Source organism: Prinia subflava, chromosome 18, assembly GCF_021018805.1.
Source record: "Prinia subflava isolate CZ2003 ecotype Zambia chromosome 18, Cam_Psub_1.2, whole genome shotgun sequence".
NCBI classification, from domain to species: Eukaryota; Metazoa; Chordata; class Aves; order Passeriformes; family Cisticolidae; genus Prinia; species Prinia subflava.
In genome coordinates this window covers 2,351,955-2,369,039 of record NC_086264.1, presented here as the reverse complement: position 1 = coordinate 2,369,039, position 17,085 = coordinate 2,351,955, and the positions used below count along the sequence as shown (strand labels likewise).

The window sequence follows — 17,085 nt, the reverse complement described above, 5'->3', positions numbered from 1 at the left end:
GTGGGGTAGGTGGGCCGCCGCCGCTGCGCGGGAGGGAGGGAAGGGGGGTTAAAATAAAATAAAATAAAATAAAAACGAAAAGGGAGGGGAGGGGAGCGAGAGGCAGCCCGCAGCCAGCCGCTTCCCGGGGGGTTCGGGGAGGGGAAGGGGGGGGGGAAAGAAGCGCCGGCGAGGCGGCGCGAGCGCCCCTCAGCGCGGAACCGCCTCGCTCAGCGCCGTCCGCGGAGACAAAGCCCCGCCTCAGGGATGCGGAAGGCCTGCGGCGGCTGGAGGCGGCTCTCCCTTCCCCGTTCTCCCCTCCCGGTTCACCCCACCCGGCTCTCTCCCCGGTCCGGTGGCTGTGAGGGGAAGCGGGAGGGCGGGGGGTTCGAGGTTGGGGGAGAGAACTGGGACTATTTTCCCTGGCGGAAGCATCGCGCGGCAGGTCCAATCCCGCAGCGGGATCTGCGGCGCGTGCGCGGCTCCGTGAGGGCGCTGGGGGATCTGGCCAGGGCCGGGCACGGTCCTTAAAGTCGTGTTTAAAGCACTGGGGAAGCGGTGGGAAAAGGTGTTTACTTGTAAATTAATTGTAAATAAGCCCCGCGTTGTGCCGATCATCGGCAAAAGCGTCATGGTCTCCCTTGTTCCTTGCGCATCCCGTGTCTCCCAGCCTGTGTGTGCTGGTACAGAGCACAGTGCTGTGTTATCCCTGGTGATCCCTTATTTACTGCCCTGCAAAATGTAAACAGGGATTTGCCTAGGGCTTTATTTACTTCCTTAGGCCTTTCCCCAGCACGTAGGCCTGCAGCACTGTCCTTTTCCTGGTTTCCAGGCTGTGTCTGGCATTCCCACTGACAGCACAAGACGCCTGAACTGCTGTGGAAGCCGAGCTGTTGTCTCACAGCTCCGTTTATTTGTTGAAAACTGGACAAGCTTTTGAGTATTTAAATCCTTTTGGAACGCAAGTGAGTTTGGGGCTGGTTTTGGTGGGTTTTTTTGTTTGTTTGTGTTTTTTTTTAATGGATTTGGGGCTGTGTTACAATATTGTACACCAAAGACCAGGAAAAGAATAAATACTTGGCATGCAAATCCTGGCACGGTGATGAGTGTCAGAATCTTGCCGCACCACCAGAGGTTGAAATGAAGAGATAAAAGCAAGAAGTTCAGAGCAAAGGCATATTGTTTTCTTTAAACTCCTTCCAGTATCTGTAGTTATGGGCTGTTCAGACAGCACACAAAGGACAATTTCCTCCGGAGATAATAAGCACAGTGACATAAATCATCAAGAGAGAACATAGATTTATTTTTTTTCTATCCATTTTCCAGCAAATTAACTCTGAATCAGTTTGCTAAAAATTCATTAATCTCAAGCTTTTTTTAACCCTTTCCCTAGTAACATGTAAGACTGAAATTAAAGCCTATTTTTACTACAGCAGCTCCTCTGTGCACAGGGTGAACTGTTCTTCAAATCCAAACCTGCCATGTGCTGCTCCCTTCCATTTTTATTCATTTTTATTAATTTTTATCTTGAAACAGAATATGACTTTTAGAACTCAGAAGGTACAGAGCAGGGCAAGTCCTGCTGGAATTTTATCTCGTTGTCACAATTCCATTCTAATTCTTCTGGAGCTCGTTGTCTAAGAGTCAGTGTTTAAGAAGTCTGTAAAGCTGTGGCAGTTTTCCAAAATCCCAGTGGTAGTTTATGGCAGTGACCACAACCAAGGGATTTAGCGGCACTGCTGGGAAGGAGATGGAGGCAGCCAGCATGAACTCCATGTGTTTGGGCCTGTTTTGCAGGGAGATATGGAAGGAGGCAGTAGGGCTTCATGCTGACAAGAAAGGGAAGGGTTAGATGGGATTTCAGAAGAAATTGTTCCCTGTGAGCGTGGGGAGGCCCTGGCACAGGCTGCCCAGAGAAGCTGTGGCTGCCCCTGGATCTCTGGAGGTGTCTGAGGCAGGGTTGGATGGGGCTTGGAGCAGCCTGGGATGGTGGAAGGTGTCCTGGCCCACAGCAGGCGGTAGAACTGGGATGATCTTTAAGGTCCCTGCCAACCCAAATGATTCCATGATTCCATGTATCCTTACAGCATCATTTCTGCCTGTGTTGTTTAAAAACCCTTCAGAGGAACAACCAGATGTTCTGGTGGTTTTGGCTCTGTGGTGCTTTGCAGACCGGGCTGCTGCTCCCTGCGTGTCTTTTGACCAGCCAGTCAAACCCATGGATGCAAAGGTTAATGGTAATTTTCATACCCACCCAACTTTGGTGCACTCAGAGTTCAGCATGGACATGCAAAGCTCGGGGAGTTCAAATCTACATGCACACAGCAGTGTCAGAGCAAGGGCAAATTCACCTTTGTGTCAGGCAGGTTGTGAGGCTACATTAAAATAGTTTGTAAAGCATTTGAATATCCCAAGGGGCTGGAAACATGCAAGCTTATAAAAATAAACTGCTGTTTGGGTTCAGCTGGTCAAGTTCCCTCTGTGACAGAGCAAGTCCAGTTATCCCTATGGTTACCTCTGTGTTTGTGCTTTGACTCCAGCCATTACATAACTTATCTATATTTATTGCTAACATCTGATCCTTCAAGTAGCAAGCAGGCTTTGATCAGCTCAGAGGAGACAATATTGATGTTGGTTTAGAAAACAAAACCTAACAAAAAATAAGGGAAACATACTCAGGATTTCTCCATTTTCCAGAAGCTGAAAAGAAAGTTAAACTCCATTTTCTCTGTGAGAGGGACAGTTTGCAAATGTGCAATGTTGGGGAAAGTAGCAGAAGGAAACAAGTAGAACCCTAAAAATATCGTTTGTAGTGAAATTACCTGACAAGGCTTTGCTCAGCTTCCAAGAGTAAGTGCTTGTCACAGAAAAATTACCAGCACAAAGAAACTCTCCCAGAGGAATGAAATGGGTTTGAGCACTGAATTGTCTCATCTCTGTGAAAACTGAACTGTACAAAATCACTGGTAGTTTTGGAAAAACCTTACCTTTTTTATTGTGCAATGAATCAATCGATGGAATGCTGATTTTCCGAGTAAGTAGTGTGGAAATCAGTATATACTAATTATTAGACAGTTCCACCTTATGAGTACATCAGCTGTGCTTGTTCCTACAGGCAATAATTAACTGCCCTTTGAAAAAAAAATAATCCAGTCTTCCTGAAGAATGTGGCAAAGGAAAAAAGGAAACTAGAGGCAGGCTCCTTCATTTCTTTGAGCTTAAATGTAGCTTTCTAGCGCCGCTGTTAAAGAAGGCTGTTCACCTTAGAAACCACCATCAGAGGAATGACAGGAGTGTCAGCTCGAGTGGAACATCTCCACGGCCTCTCAGGACTTTATGGAGCTGTTCCCACCCTTCTCTTCCTACCAGCAGGAATTTAAATTATTTACTAGGAAAACAAACCCTTCTCTTTGAGCTGCACAAGATTCTTTTTCTATCTGTTCCCAGCATGGAGCTTCTCAAAACACCAGGATATAGTTCTGCTTTCATCCAGAACAGTGAAATATGTGCTCACATTTAGCAAATGAAGCACCTCTTTCAACTCACTCAGTGATTAATTCTGAGACGGGAACTGCAGACACTAAATTAACCTTTTTACCTGATTTAGTTTTACTAAATAAACAGCCCCATAATGTAATTTTCTCAACCAGAGCTGCTCTTTTCTGCCGTTCGCTTTGCTATTTGGAACGTGTCTGTTCTGGCTCTATTTCATTTAACCTGGTGACAGTAATGTCTTCAGACTGTCCCCTTCACCCTGGGCATCCCACCAGTAAATCCATCATTCTTCCTAGAAAATAGATTATTAGTTGGAAACACGTGTTACAACATGCAAGAACACCAACAGCAGACAAGAATGTGCCTCCTCCTTAGGAGGAGCGTTACCCATTTTAACTTTTTAGTATTGGCAGAGTGGTGTCATTGAATACAGGTTTTCTTCCATTCTTCCCTTCCAGAACATAAATATTCCTTTATTTTCTCAGTTTTTAATAGACAGTTCATGTTAATTACCAGGCTGTGGCTATGCTTTACTGTAGACATCAATATTTATAATTGGATATTTTGTGTCCTGGGGAGCTGATAACACTGTAAGAGTTTCTAACCTTGCAGAATGAATACTGTTGCTGTGATGGTTGTAGAGGTGCCTTTTCCAGTGGATAATTTGCCCTTTTCTGTGTGGATCACACAGGATCACATTCGCTGCTGGTGCATTTGAGAAAGTCTATCTGAATTATTTCTTCTGGCAAGTAGCAAGAGTGTGTGAGTGAAACGTGCCTGGATGTGGTATCCTAAGAGAGAACTATGCTGGAAATGTTCCTGCAGCTGTTCCTTGGGAAACATCTGTGGTGCTGGGCGTGGAAATTTGAGCATCTCCGTTCACCCTTCACAGAGCAATTCATCTCGTGAAACAGAGGTATAAATTATGGGGGAATAAGAGCAGGCCATTATGCACCAGTGGACGTGAAATGACTAAAGGTTGTCCTTTGGAAAGCAAGGGGGGAAGTGGAATATTCCTTACTGGCACAGGGATAAGGTCAGCAGACTCCACAAGACTTCCAGAATTCCACTGCCTGTTATTTCAGCAGGAATAACTGTTCCACTAGACTGAAATTTTTCGCATTTACAGTTGGAAAAAACCTTCCATCTGTGATAGTGTGTGTTTGTATTGTCTGATAAACAGAAGACTGTCCTGGCCAACGTGATCTCGTAATTAGTGATTATCCCTGTGCAAAGTACAGAAGACATTGTCCCAAGAGCTCAATTTTAGCAAAAGACGTACAAGAATTTAAGAAAGCCTGGGAAAGGAGGGAAAGGAGTATTTTGTTAGATAATTAAGGGACTTCTCATCTTTTATGGAAAATGGAATGTTAAATTGGAAAATAAGTGTAAAATCATAAAATAAATTTACAATATCCAGTCCTTGTAGCTAAATGCTTCCTAGCAAATCATTTTACTCAGCAGTTGCCTAGTTCTACAGGCAGGAAGGTGACTGCCTTTCTTTTTTTTTTTTTTCTTTTTCTTGGTTTAACTTTTAATGACTAATTTAAATTCCATTTATGCAGAATCCCTGTGATTTTGAAAACGCCTCCTGAAATTATGCACAACCACCTTTCTAAAAAAAAAACCAACAAAACTTTCCAAAGCCTTAAGTACAACACTGCCTAGAATTATCCTGTCAATTAAATAAAAGAACCCACTTAAAGTAAGTGACAAAAATATACAGTGAATTAAATGCACCTTCCAGTAACACGGGTTATTAAAGGAGGCCTCTGAGCAAACTGCTGGTTCTGTGGTCATGCTTCAACAAGCACGAGGCTATTGAAACACACAGCTGCCTTTCAGACAATTTAACCTGCACTGAAGGCAAATTATTCCATTTGATGTCATTCCCTCGGCTCCTGGAAGGTTCCCTGTGCCGCAGTGGGAGCAGAACTGGGGCTGCACCTCCAGCTGCTGTTCAAACACTGCCTGCAGTGGCTGCCTACAGAGAGTGCGTACGTGCACCTGGATTGATGAGCTAAGAAGTCAGGAAGTTATATTTTATTAGACCTGCAGATGCAGTGTAGATTTCTGACAGTGGCTGGACTGGGAACCAGTGAGGACTGAGACAAAGGGTACCTGCATCCACACCCCCACAGAAATCACAAATAATTGTAGTCATCAAGCAAGTTCTCAAATGTGTCACAGATTTGGAGTCTTTCTTGCTTCCTTCCTTTTTCTCAGTGACCAGAGAGTGAAGTTTGAACAAGGTGGGGCAGCTACAACCCATGAGCTACAAAAGTGCAGATATCCTTGCCATGGCCCTGGTGAAGTCACCAGGAGTGCCCTCCTTCGTGCTGTCTTTATGTGAGGGTTTGCACTGAGGGCAAGGCTCCTCCTTGCTCTTCTCATGCCAGAGCCATTTCCAAACCCTCCAAAATGAGATGCTAAACAAATAGGTTGCACTGGACTCTTGCTGTTCACTCCTGAGCACTTTCAGATCGTTCCAGCTCTGTGTGGAGAGAGGCCTCCATGACAACACAGGCAGAGCATTGGGCTCAGCACAGAGCCACTCTGCAGCCTTTTCCTCCTGCTCTGTCAATAGCAGGGATCATGGAATTCTCTGGTTCCCAACACAGTATACATAGGCTCGCTCAGAGGTATGAAACAATAGGCAGGGACCTGTCTCTGCTGTTATTTCTGGAACAGAATCCTTTTGTGTCAATGAAGACTTGGAATTTCCTTCAAGAATCGAGGATTTAGCACTGCATGCAATTTAATTTTTAGCTGTGCTTTACAAGTTTTATGCCAGCTACTGGGAATAAGAACATTTTCTAAGAAAGAATCTTTTTCCCAGTAGATTTTTGGACTTCTCTCCTTCAGTAAACTCATCTTGGGAGTCTTGTCCCAGGACAGTGGTGCAGCTGTGCCGGTATAGGGGTTCTTATATAAAGAAGGCAGCTTTTATTTTCAGTAAGCACAGTATGTGCTATCAGTACATGGCAGATTTATTTAAATTAAAACAGAGATTCTGTCCTAAACTTACTAAGTTTCTGTTGATTTGTGCTTGGGTTTTGTCAGCTCAAAATACTTTCTGCTCTGAGTTTCCTGAGCAAACACACTTGGTTTCTCTTTTCTGCCCCCTCCCTTCCTTATTCCAGCAGCTGTTTGGAACTCGGGGTGTGGTCTCTGGGAGATGCACTGTCACTGCCCCTCTCAGGGTTTGTCCTTTGAATCTCTTCCCTAACACCAACCTTCATTTAATCTCTTATCGGGATGCCTTGCTGTCCTTTGGTCTCATAGGCAGCAAGCGATAAACCTGAATAAATTAATTTATTTATGAATGCTGAACTCGATTTCCAGGAGCACCAGGTGAGAGGTGTGGAATTACACTCCTCTGGGCAGACAGGAGCTAGACCAGAGGGAACACTGCTCCCATGGCTACTGGAGGATCAAATGCCACTTTCCTTCAGGGCGTGCTGTCTGGGGAACAGGGCTTAAACTCTGACAGATTTATGAATCATTTCATCTCCTAGACTTGTTCCCTCCCAAAGAAACTGGTGAGCGGAAGTCCATACAAAGGTTTTGATAGCTTTTATCCCCAGGGCAGTGGGGATAAAAATCCCCATAGCTCTTGAGGAAACAGAACCTGTAAATTGTTTCTCAGTGTGTGTACACATGGAGCCTTGATAGGTGTTTTCTAATATCTGTATATTATCTGTGACTTCTGCCTTCCAGGTGTCAGCACTGCTGCTGTCCTCCATACCAGAATAATAGGCCAGTAGTGGGGCACTTGGATTAATTAGTGGCTGTAAATGGCGTGGAGCTCTTTGGATAAGGGGTTCAAGGGTGTTAAGTGACTCTGATTTTCTTGTGGGTGTCCAGAGTGGGCAGACAATGCTGGTGTCTGGAGTGCTAATTACTCTGTGTCCCTTAATCGCTGTGGTTTGTAATCCTATTTCCGTGTAGAAATCCACATGCCACAAGGCCCAATCAACACCCCTGTATCATCCCCTGCCAGTTCAATACACAGCTCTCAGCCACCCAGAACCCTTCCTGAGGAACTGCTTTGGGCATGCCTGGACAAGTCTTGCCAGGCCATGTTGGAAGATAGTTTAGCAAGGCTGGTTAAAATAATCCCCGTTTAATAGGATGTGCATCTTTGGGTTCCCAAAGAATGTCAGGAAGGAATTGCTGCTCTGTAAAGCACAGCGCATTACAGAAGAGGTAAATTGTGTTTCCTCAGAATGCTGGAAACACTTCCCTGAATCCCAAATAAATGCCACATTGAAAGAAAATTATTCCTTGCATAAGGGAAAAAATAGAAAACAACAACAGATTTTGTTCATTGACCTCACCATGACTCCTCCTTTGCCCACAACACTCCATTGTTCTGCCAGGTCCAGACAGCACAGGGAGCAGACTCATTTTCCCTGTTTTTCATACCAAAGCTGCAGTACAGCACTTATATTAAGGATCCTTGAGGTTTGGTGTTTTGTTGTTTTTTTTTTTCCTTGATCCTACCGAGCTGTTTTCAACGAGTGAGTTAATACTGAGGAACAAAGATGGGGCAGGGATCCCTCTCTCCTAACCTGGGAAATGAGCCATGGTCTGATAAGAAATTGCCCCCTTTAGGCTATATGAGATCTGAAGGATAATTTTTCAGAGTGTTCTATTAGGCTTAAATTAGTAAAGAGAAAGGCATGTGTGTGTTCAAGCAGGTATCTGAATTGATACTTTTGGAGCTGTCATGCTCTGTTCTTACAAAAAGAACCTTTTTGATCCTTTTAGATAAACCGGAACATGAGTTCATGTATGTACTTTCCTACAGCAGCTGGAGGAGGAAGAACATCTGTACTCCACCTCTGTGATGGCAAGACACAAGACACACTTTGGAATGACGGGAAGAAAAGGGAGCAACTGCTGAGGGGATTTGAACACCAGAGACTGGAGCTGAGACACTCATCCCGTAAACATTACCTGAATGATGTCACTGCATGGAGCTGGTTGGAAGTCGGTTCCATTAATAGCAGTTGTTCAAACTGGAGCAGATCCATGTCTAAACCAGCTTTTTTCGTCCCCAGAAATCAGTCAGGGTGCCAGTTGGTTCACTGTGGGATGGGGGGGATGCTCAGGTATATGTGCTGGTACCTACAGGAACTCTGGCCCACATCAAGAATACCCTGGAGAAAAGTCATGTGTGTTTATGGGAATCTCAGAGTCCTTGGCATCAAAAACAACTTGAGGAAAGTGTTGGCCGTCATCCCTGGCATTGCAGACAGGGACTGTGCCTCGAAATAGAGCTTGGCACAGCTCAGCACTGATGATGGCTTGGTGGAAAAGGCAGATTTACTTTTCCAGCCTGTGACATTTTCTGTTTGTTGGAGCTGCAGAACCTCACCAGATCAAACCCAGCGCTAATCTGCTGGAGTCACCTCCCCAGACTCTAGTCTCCAGTGTGTACACACATCCGATCGCTGCAGTTTGGGTTTGTCCTGGGACATTTATCCCTTTGTGTTTGTCCACAAGCACGTTGGAACAGCCCCACAAATCCTCCAGACGATGATTTTGTTTGATCTGGTCCTGAGGACTCCATTAAGCTGAGAAGCCCTTTGATGCAGCCTTTGACTTAGGGGGTTGATCCACACTACCTCCTTCCTGACCCATTGGGCCCTGGATTCATTCCACAGCAAGGGAAGCTTGGAAGTGCACATGCCAAAACCACTGCAACACCAGGCTGCACAGAAATCTGTCTGTCTGAAGTAGGACGCAGAGGGGGTTTAAATCCAGACAGGTGTTTGGAACCCTCAAGGAACAGCATAAGGAGAGTCCCACAGAGATACAGAGAGTTTGATCCACGGGGACTGAGCATCCTCAGGCTGCTCCAGTCAGGTCAGCGTTCGTCTTTATCCTGCATCGGGACACAGGAGACCTGTGAACGGGGATTGTAGGCACACGGGAGCGCTATGGGATGGGGTTCTGGACGCGGAGCCGGTGTGGAATGAGGGTGTCAGGACACTGGAGGGCTGTGGGACAGGCGGTGTGGAGACACGGGAGCGCTGTGGGACTGACGCTGTCCACCGCCACTCCCCCCGCCATCGCCTCAGGGCCCGCGCGCGCGGCCTCGTCACGGTTGCCAGGGCCCGGAGCAGTGGGCGGGCCGGAGGCAGAACTCGTCTGGCCAATCAGAACAGACTCGGCCTCGGTCGGCGGCCAATCGCCGTCGGTAAACAACACACCCCTCCGCGGGGCGGGGAAGGGGCGGAGCGAGGGGCACCGCCGGCCAATCAGCGGCTGGGAAGCACGGGCCAATCCGAGCGCGGGAGGGTTTGGGCGGTCTTTTCAAAACGGAGGAGGCTCCGCTGGCGTCCCTTTAAAGGCGTGATGCGTCCCTCACCGTGTCCTTCCGCGCGGTCTCGCCGTCCCGCCGCAGCAGCGCGGTGCCGCCCCGCTCCCCGCTGAGCTGGAGCTCCGCAGGCCGGCCGCGTCCTGCCGAGACCTCGGAGACCAGTCGGGGCACCACGGGTGGGAGGGTGGACTATTTGACTGCCGTGTTCCGCCTCACCGGCGGGGATCGCTCCGCGCAGGACAACAGAAGCCGTGGGCGGGGACGCGGCGGCGCCATCTTGGAGCGGGGTCGGGGCGGAGCGGCTGGCGATGGTGCTGTGATGGTGCCGTGACTCCCTGCGGGGGTCCAGGCCGCCCTGCCTGGATGCGGGGTCAGCGGCCGAGCCCACCCCCGTCGGCGCGGTGACGGGAACCGGGCTCGCCTCCCCCTCCCCGAGCGGTGAGGGCCGCGGGGGGGGCCCGGTGTCCCCTCGCCCCGGGCCTGCGGGGCCCCTTTGTTTCCCTGCTGCGGAGGGGAAGGAGGCGAAGGAAAGGGAAGATGAGCAGCGAGGTGCTTTGGCTTTTCAAGCAGCTGAACCTCCACCTGGAGCTGGAGGGGCGGTTCCAGCCCCGCGAGAAGGGACTCAGCCTCATCGAGGGCGCCGCCGAGGTGGGTGAGGGTGTCGGGGGGCTCCTCAGGGCAGAAAATTCAAAAAAAATCAGAAAATTCCGGCTGATGGAATTTAAAGTGCGTTAACTGCGGGAAGTTAATTATTTTCTCTGTATACGCCGCTTGCCTTTTGTTTTAATTCTGTCTTCGTTTGTAGGTATTAACGTTACGTTATCTAAGCGCTGCGACCTGCAGGGCAAGCAAAATATTTAGGTGTTTAGCATTTGCTGTTTAAACTTAGAGTGAGCGCAGGAGGGAGAGATTCTGTATTGTTTCCGTCTGGGGAGCTTTCTGCACGTAACAAACGGGAGCCACCGGCTTTTCACTGGCGAGGTTTGGGGAAATAAACCCAGAACCGCCCAGTGCTGAGCAGCAAAACGTAAATAGCCCATAAACATCTCCACGTTAACGACCAAAGTTCCTTACTGAGTTCGGGGCAGGCTTATTATGTGCTTTCGGGTGCTCGTGAGCTCTTTGGGAAGAGCCTTAATTTAACAACAACAACAACAACAACAAAACCCTGAGATAAGTCTGCTTGTTTGTTGTGAAAGCAGAGCTGTTGCTTAAATATTGACATGCAAGGCAGAGAACTGTGTGGTCAGTTCTAAGGTCAGGAGTCACTGTGTATGCCTGCTCTTGGTAACTTAAATAAGTCTTAAAATAAGCAAGTGGAGAGTAGGAAATGGTGTTGTGCTGACTGTTGCACCAGTGAGACTCAGGACCTGGCTGTAATCTCTGAACCGTGGGTGTGGTGTGAGTCCTAAATGTCTAAATTTATTTTCTTTTCAAGTTAAGTGACATAAAGTATTTAAGGAAAAAAATGCTTCTGTTTGAGCTAAATAAAGGATGATTTAGGGAGTGAGGCACAGTGATTGCTGCTGCCACAGAATAATTCTGACTGCCTCTTGCCACAGAATGAAAACACTCTGTGTTCAAGACAAAGGAATGCCAAGGTTGAAGATCTTTGGAGTCTGACCAACTTCTTTGGATTTGCAACTGAAACGTTTGTTTTGGCTGTCAACATTCTGGACAGATTCTTGGCTCTGATGAAGGTATAAGTTTGGCTGTTGATTGATTCTGTGCCTTCAGCAGCAGCTCTGGGGTTTCCTTTGTGAACCTGGAGTTGAGTGCAGTTCCCTTTACCTCTAAAAACAAGTAGCAACTTGATTTACTTCCTGTGATAAATCTGTAACCATCACATGTAGATGTCTGAGAAAAGGAGGAATTAAGGAAACAAACCAGTAAGTGTTAGAAGCTATCTCTGGGTGCGCTGCTAAAGCTTAGCTTAGCCTTGGGACAGACACCAAGTGATCATTTCCTGGTTGTTTTTACGGTGTTTGTGCTGCTTTAAGGCAGGAAGCTTGGACCTAAACCAGTTCCTCGTTGTTAGATCAGCAGAAAAGACGAAGTTGCATCAGTTCTCTGGTCCGGCTGTCCTTGAAGTGGCGCAAAATGTTACTGTGGTAGAGGGGAGAGAAGAGCGGGGGCAGGAACAAGCTGCGGGGGGATGGGGCTGCCCGGAACAGGCTCAGACTGGATGTGTGTGGGCTGTAAGCGGGGGTGGGTGAGCACTGCCGCCTGGAGGAGCAGGGAATTGCAGTTTCCACCGCGATTTGTTTGTGTAGGGGTGGGGAACAGCCCGAGGAGAGGCTGCTCAGCTGTCCAACTTCACTTCCTCAGCCCCAGTGGATCCGTGCTGCGTTGTGGGCTCTGCCAGCTGGGCTTTGCTCCAGCTGAAGTGATGGAACTGGTTGTGGCTGGGGGAGGTGTAGGAGCTGGCCAGCAGCAGGTTTAGTGGAGATCAGCAATTCTTTGGCTGTAGAACTGTGGGTATTCCAAGCACAGATGCTGTTTAAGCACAGTGTTGATGGGGGATGATGTATTCATGGTGCTTGCTCTGGTTTTTAGGTGAAACCGAAGCATTTGTCTTGCATTGGAGTTTGCTGCATCCAGCTGGCCGCCTGTGTCGTGGAGGAGGAATGCAACATCCCATCTGCTCACGAGATCATCCGGATCAGCCAATGTAAATGCACTGTGTCCGACCTGAAACGGATGGAAAAGATAATTTCAGAAAAATTGCACTTTGAATTTAAAGCTACTACTGCCTTAACCTTCTTGCACTTGTACCATACTATTGTACTCTGTCATACCTCAGAAAGGTGAGTTGGTGGTGTTCGCTGAGCCCTTTTTAGTTCCCTCTGAAATGATTGCAGCCTTGGCAGTAGAGGAGGCAGCTCCTCAGTTTTTGCTTCCTGGCGAGGGAATGCTTGTTGATCCAGACCCTTCTTCTTTTGGATGTCTTACAGGAAAGAAGTATTGAATCTGGACAAGTTGGAAGCACAGCTAAAAGCTTGCAACTGCCGTCTAGTCTTCTCTAAAGCAAAAGTGAGTAGAAACAGTTGCTTGTAGCTTCTGAGAAGGTTTGTGATGGCTGTGGTGCTGAGTGCTGTTCTCTCATCCTTTTAGCCATCTGTCCTGGCCTTGTGCCTTCTCACTCTGGAAGTTCAGACGCTGAAATCTGTTGAGCTATTGGAGATCCTTCTGCGTGTTCAAAAGCATTCAAAGGTGAGTGTTGTCAATGGGTTGTACTGACACTGTTAATGACGGGTGATGTTACATTTAGGGGTCCCTAAATGTGTCCTTACAGGTTCTGTTAGGCTGAAGGAAGCAGTTAAAAACAAGCTTAAATGTATAAAATGGGAGTAACTGCTGACCCAATGTGCATACAATGTATGCTTTAAAAGGCAGCTGATGGAACTTGTACAGCTCTGGCTGTGTGTTCTGGAGAAGCTTCCAGTCTGTTCTATGGCTGCTGGGCTGGTTATTCCTTTTGCCTGAATAATTAGACCTGAGGGAACCAGCTGGAGCTGTGTCAGGGGAGAGTTAAGCTGGATATCAGGAAGAAGTTCTTTCTCCAGATGGAGGTCAGGCACTGAACAGGCTCCCCAGGGAATGGGCACTGCATGAGCTTGGCACAGGCCCAGGAGCATTTGGACAATGCCCTCGGGCACAGGGTGGAACTGGGGATTGTCCTGTGCAGGCCAGGAGTTGAACTCCATGATGCTTGGATGCTTCCAGCTCAGGATATCCTATGAATTAAAATGGGATTCACAGCCTTGAGCTGTGTGCTGCCTCCATTGTCAGCCTAGAAGCAGCTTTTCACTCCTACAGTCAGATTGAACAACCCAAATTTGTTAAGGGATGGATGTAGTTCCTTAAAGTACAATATTATTCTGTTTTAAAATGGTGGTTTGAATTTTTTCTTCCATTTCAAAGTGGTTTAAAAAATTTCGCTTCATTTGAGAATGGAATTTTAAAAATTTTTCATTCCATTTTAAAATAGAATAACCTTTGTTTCATTTCTCCTTTGGAAGTGATAACAAAGATGGTAACAAGCACTTAAAAGCAAACTATCAACCTAACTGCACCTTGAACAGGGACTTGTCTGGAAAGTGTGTAGGAGTTTGGTAATTCACCTTCAAAAGCAACTTTTGACAAAGGTGTCACAGTTATGAGTCACTTCTTGACTTCAGTCTTGACTGAAGTTTTTTCCAGGTCTTTTCCAAGAAGGTAAAATGGAGGGGGGAGTCATCCTTAGAGCCTGTGTATTACAGACTATCTAACTTCTGGGGGGGTACTTCTCTTTTTTGGTTTTTTTTGGGTTTTTTCCAGATAAGTGATAGTGACCTACTTTACTGGAGGGAACTGGTCTCTAAATGCCTGGCAGATTATTCTTCTCCTGAATGCTGCAAGCCTGATCACAAAAAATTAGTTTGGATTGTTTCCAGACGTACAGCCCAAAACCTGCAAAACAGTTACTACAGTGTTCCTGAATTGCCAACAATCCCAGAGGGTGGATGTTTCAATGGAAGTGAGAGGTTGGTAACACTTGGCTGCTTAATTTGTTGGGAATTCTCCTTTTCCTGTAGTGGTCATGGCAGCTCTGTGTAACTGTGGCTTAATCACTGCTACTTGGGGGAAAAATATTGCTAGCTCTGAGTGTATTGATGGGCTTGGAATATGTCTTCAGCACATGGAATAGAAGCGGAAGCTGCCATTGTGGTGTTGAGAGGTACTTGGCCAGGAGGGGGGAGGCACTGTTAGTTTTAAGGCAGGAGGGTTTGCAAAGGTTTTCAGTCTGCTGCAGGAATTCATGCTTGGTGTCTGGAACACTGGCTTCTTGATTGGATGTTTCTGGCATCAGGAAAATTGTGCCTTGTTAGGATTTCAGCTTTAGGAGCCTTTAGGAGCTTTAGGCTGAGGAGCATTTAGATGTGGGATGTTGCTACTAGAAACAGAAAAGTGTGTGAGCAGCCCAAGGATTGAGGAGTGCTTGGCCACTTTGAAGGGGTTGTGCTTTGTTAAAATTACTTTTCCCACTGTTCCTTCCAGTGAAGACTCCTGTGAAGACATGAGCAGCGGGGAAGAAAGCCTTAGCACTTCTCCTCCGAGTGATCTGGAAGGCACCTTCTTCTTTGAACTCAAACCTAAACCCAAGTGGCAAACTCTCAGCTGTCGGTCTTAGCACTGAGTCTGGATTGTGTTAGGTTGAAGTTTTGAATGCACCATAGAGTCTTTTGGCAATAATAAATGAGGTGGTAATCTGTAAGCTGTATTAAGGCAAAACTTGCTGTGGTATATCAATGCTTTGAATGCCTGCCTTGATTTTTTTTGTTGTTGTAATTTTAAGGAATTAAAAAAATCAACATTCTTTCAGGTCCCCAGATCAGAAAAAAACAAAAAAAGTTGTACAGTTCTGTTGTCAACAGCCATGAATGTAGTTCTGTGCCTGCTGGTCTAAAACCCTCAGCAGCTCAATGCCTGAGTTGATTTCAGGGTCTTGCCTGAGAAGCTTGGAGCAAGAGTGAGAAGCTTTCCCAAGACTTAAACAGGAAGCTCTTGGTTAATGGAAGAAATTTGCTCCCTGGGGTCAGTCCATCAAGGGAGAGGCCCAAGAGGAGCTGTGCAGTTGTTGTCCTGGGATGTCCTCAGGATTCAACATGACACAATCCCAAGCTTGGCTTAATTTCAGTGTTGACCCTGCTTCGAGCAGGAGATTGGACTGCAATCCTTCTCGAGGGCACCTCCACCCCCCAGTTCTGGGATTGGATCCCAGTGGCTGAGTGGGTTACATGGAACAGTGTGTGTACATAGTGCCAGGCTGGAATGGTTTACTCTCCAATGGACCCAGCACTGAAACTGCTTTTCCTTTTCAGCAGGGTCTTGAGTTGTGTACTCCAAGTAGCAATTTTTGAAGCTTGGCTTTTATAAACTTCAGGGATCCCTATTTCACACCAGGAGTATGTGTGGTAAGCAGGAGGTTTCTAGTCAATATAGTCTTCACTTTAAGATAGTATAAATTGTGTGGCCAGGAGTAATTCCATGTTTTCTTTAGTACAGATATTTTTACACCGAAATTCACATTGTATACTTCAGTGTGTTTCAAATCTTAACATGTCAATCCATGCTATTAGCTTAGACTTCTTAACTTGTAAACCTTGCTAAGTCTACATTCCTTTGAATATTTAACCCTTATAGTTGTTTTTCAGTATATTCATGTTATTGATTGAATCATAATCAGACTTGTTTGCATGCTGATGTAAAGCAGTTAGTGCAGGAGAAGTTGAAATTACGCAGTAAAATATCAGGTAAATGTGATGGTGAAGTAATTAATGTAATGGTTTTTCTTCTGAACTTCGTTATCAAAAGCACAAATTCCAGTCTAATTGTGTTTCTCCCTGGTGAGGACATGGCTAAAGCAGACTAAAATAGCTCAGAGTAACGGTGTGAGGTGTGGTGGTGCCAAAGTAGAAATGAAGGAGCAAACAAGCTAAAAGCTGTTTTGTAGGTGCAAGCGTTGCTTTAGAAAGGTAAGAGTGATGCTGTACGTCCATAACTGTTATGTGGTTTCAGTTTTCTAAAAACACAAAAGTTTACAAAAAGTGTATATGAAAATGTAAATTAAAAAAATGTACAGAAAAAAAATTTAAAACAAAAAAATGACAGAAAATACTGTATTTTTTTACATTGTATGTAACTTTTTGTAGGTCTGTGGCATGTAGATAGTAATTTATTGTGTACTCTGTGTGATACAAATACTGTACCTCTGAAGACTTCTTGCTGCAAGTCTCTGCTCACTTCAGGAGTGCTTGGATAAGGAACCTACTGAGTCTTGTTTCAGTTGAGAACAAAAATAAACCAAGTGCTGTATTTGTTACCTGGTGTGAGTGGCGGTCAGTTCCTTGAAGCTTTTTTTTTTTTTTGTGCTGTCCAGAGTGTGTGATCCCACAGCTGGCTTCCAGCTTTCCCAGGAGTTGTGGCAAGCAAAAGGGGAGACTGCACAGTCCTGATGGGAGTCTCACCTCAGCTTTGCTCCTCCCCCTGTGAGAAGCTGGGGTGAGGTATCCTGTGCTCATCGTGAGCATTGTGCTCGGCACATTTGTACAGCCAGAGCTCCTGCTAGGGGTTAAGGGTCATTCCAGCTGGATTCCTCCTGGTTCTGCAAGATTGTCTTTGCTGCTGTTCTTTAGAGTGAAACCTGGTCTCTTGATGTGTCTGCATCTTGTCTGTGCAGCACGCTTGCAGGAACTCACGGAAGGCACAGTCAGGCTCATGTCCTGCATGCAAATCCC

The 17,085-nt window shown here is 46.4% G+C and overlaps 1 protein-coding gene across 1 annotated transcript; it reads left to right on the top strand.

Moving 5' to 3' along the window:
* The first annotated feature begins 10,051 nt into the window (after nt 1-10,051).
* CCNG2 (cyclin G2) lies at nt 10,052-16,670 on the top strand. Its single transcript, XM_063415498.1, has 7 exons — nt 10,052-10,453; nt 11,368-11,505; nt 12,362-12,612; nt 12,760-12,838; nt 12,920-13,018; nt 14,126-14,331; nt 14,846-16,670. Exons 1-7 carry the CDS (start codon nt 10,343-10,345, stop codon nt 14,976-14,978), a joined length of 1,017 nt encoding a protein of 338 aa, XP_063271568.1. The 5' UTR covers nt 10,052-10,342; the 3' UTR covers nt 14,979-16,670.
* Nucleotides 16,671-17,085: the final 415 nt, after the last annotated feature.

Bases quoted from the DNA above. Each gene is read 5' to 3' on its own strand.
- CCNG2 (XM_063415498.1), top strand. From the start codon at position 10,343: ATGAGCAGCGAGGTGCTTTGGCTTTTCAAGCAGCTGAACCTCCACCTG. The intron at 12,613-12,759 runs GTGAGTTGGTGG...GATGTCTTACAG, and splicing joins CTCTGTCATACCTCAGAAAG to GAAAGAAGTATTGAATCTGG. The intron at 14,332-14,845 runs GTTGGTAACACT...TGTTCCTTCCAG, and splicing joins TGTTTCAATGGAAGTGAGAG to TGAAGACTCCTGTGAAGACA.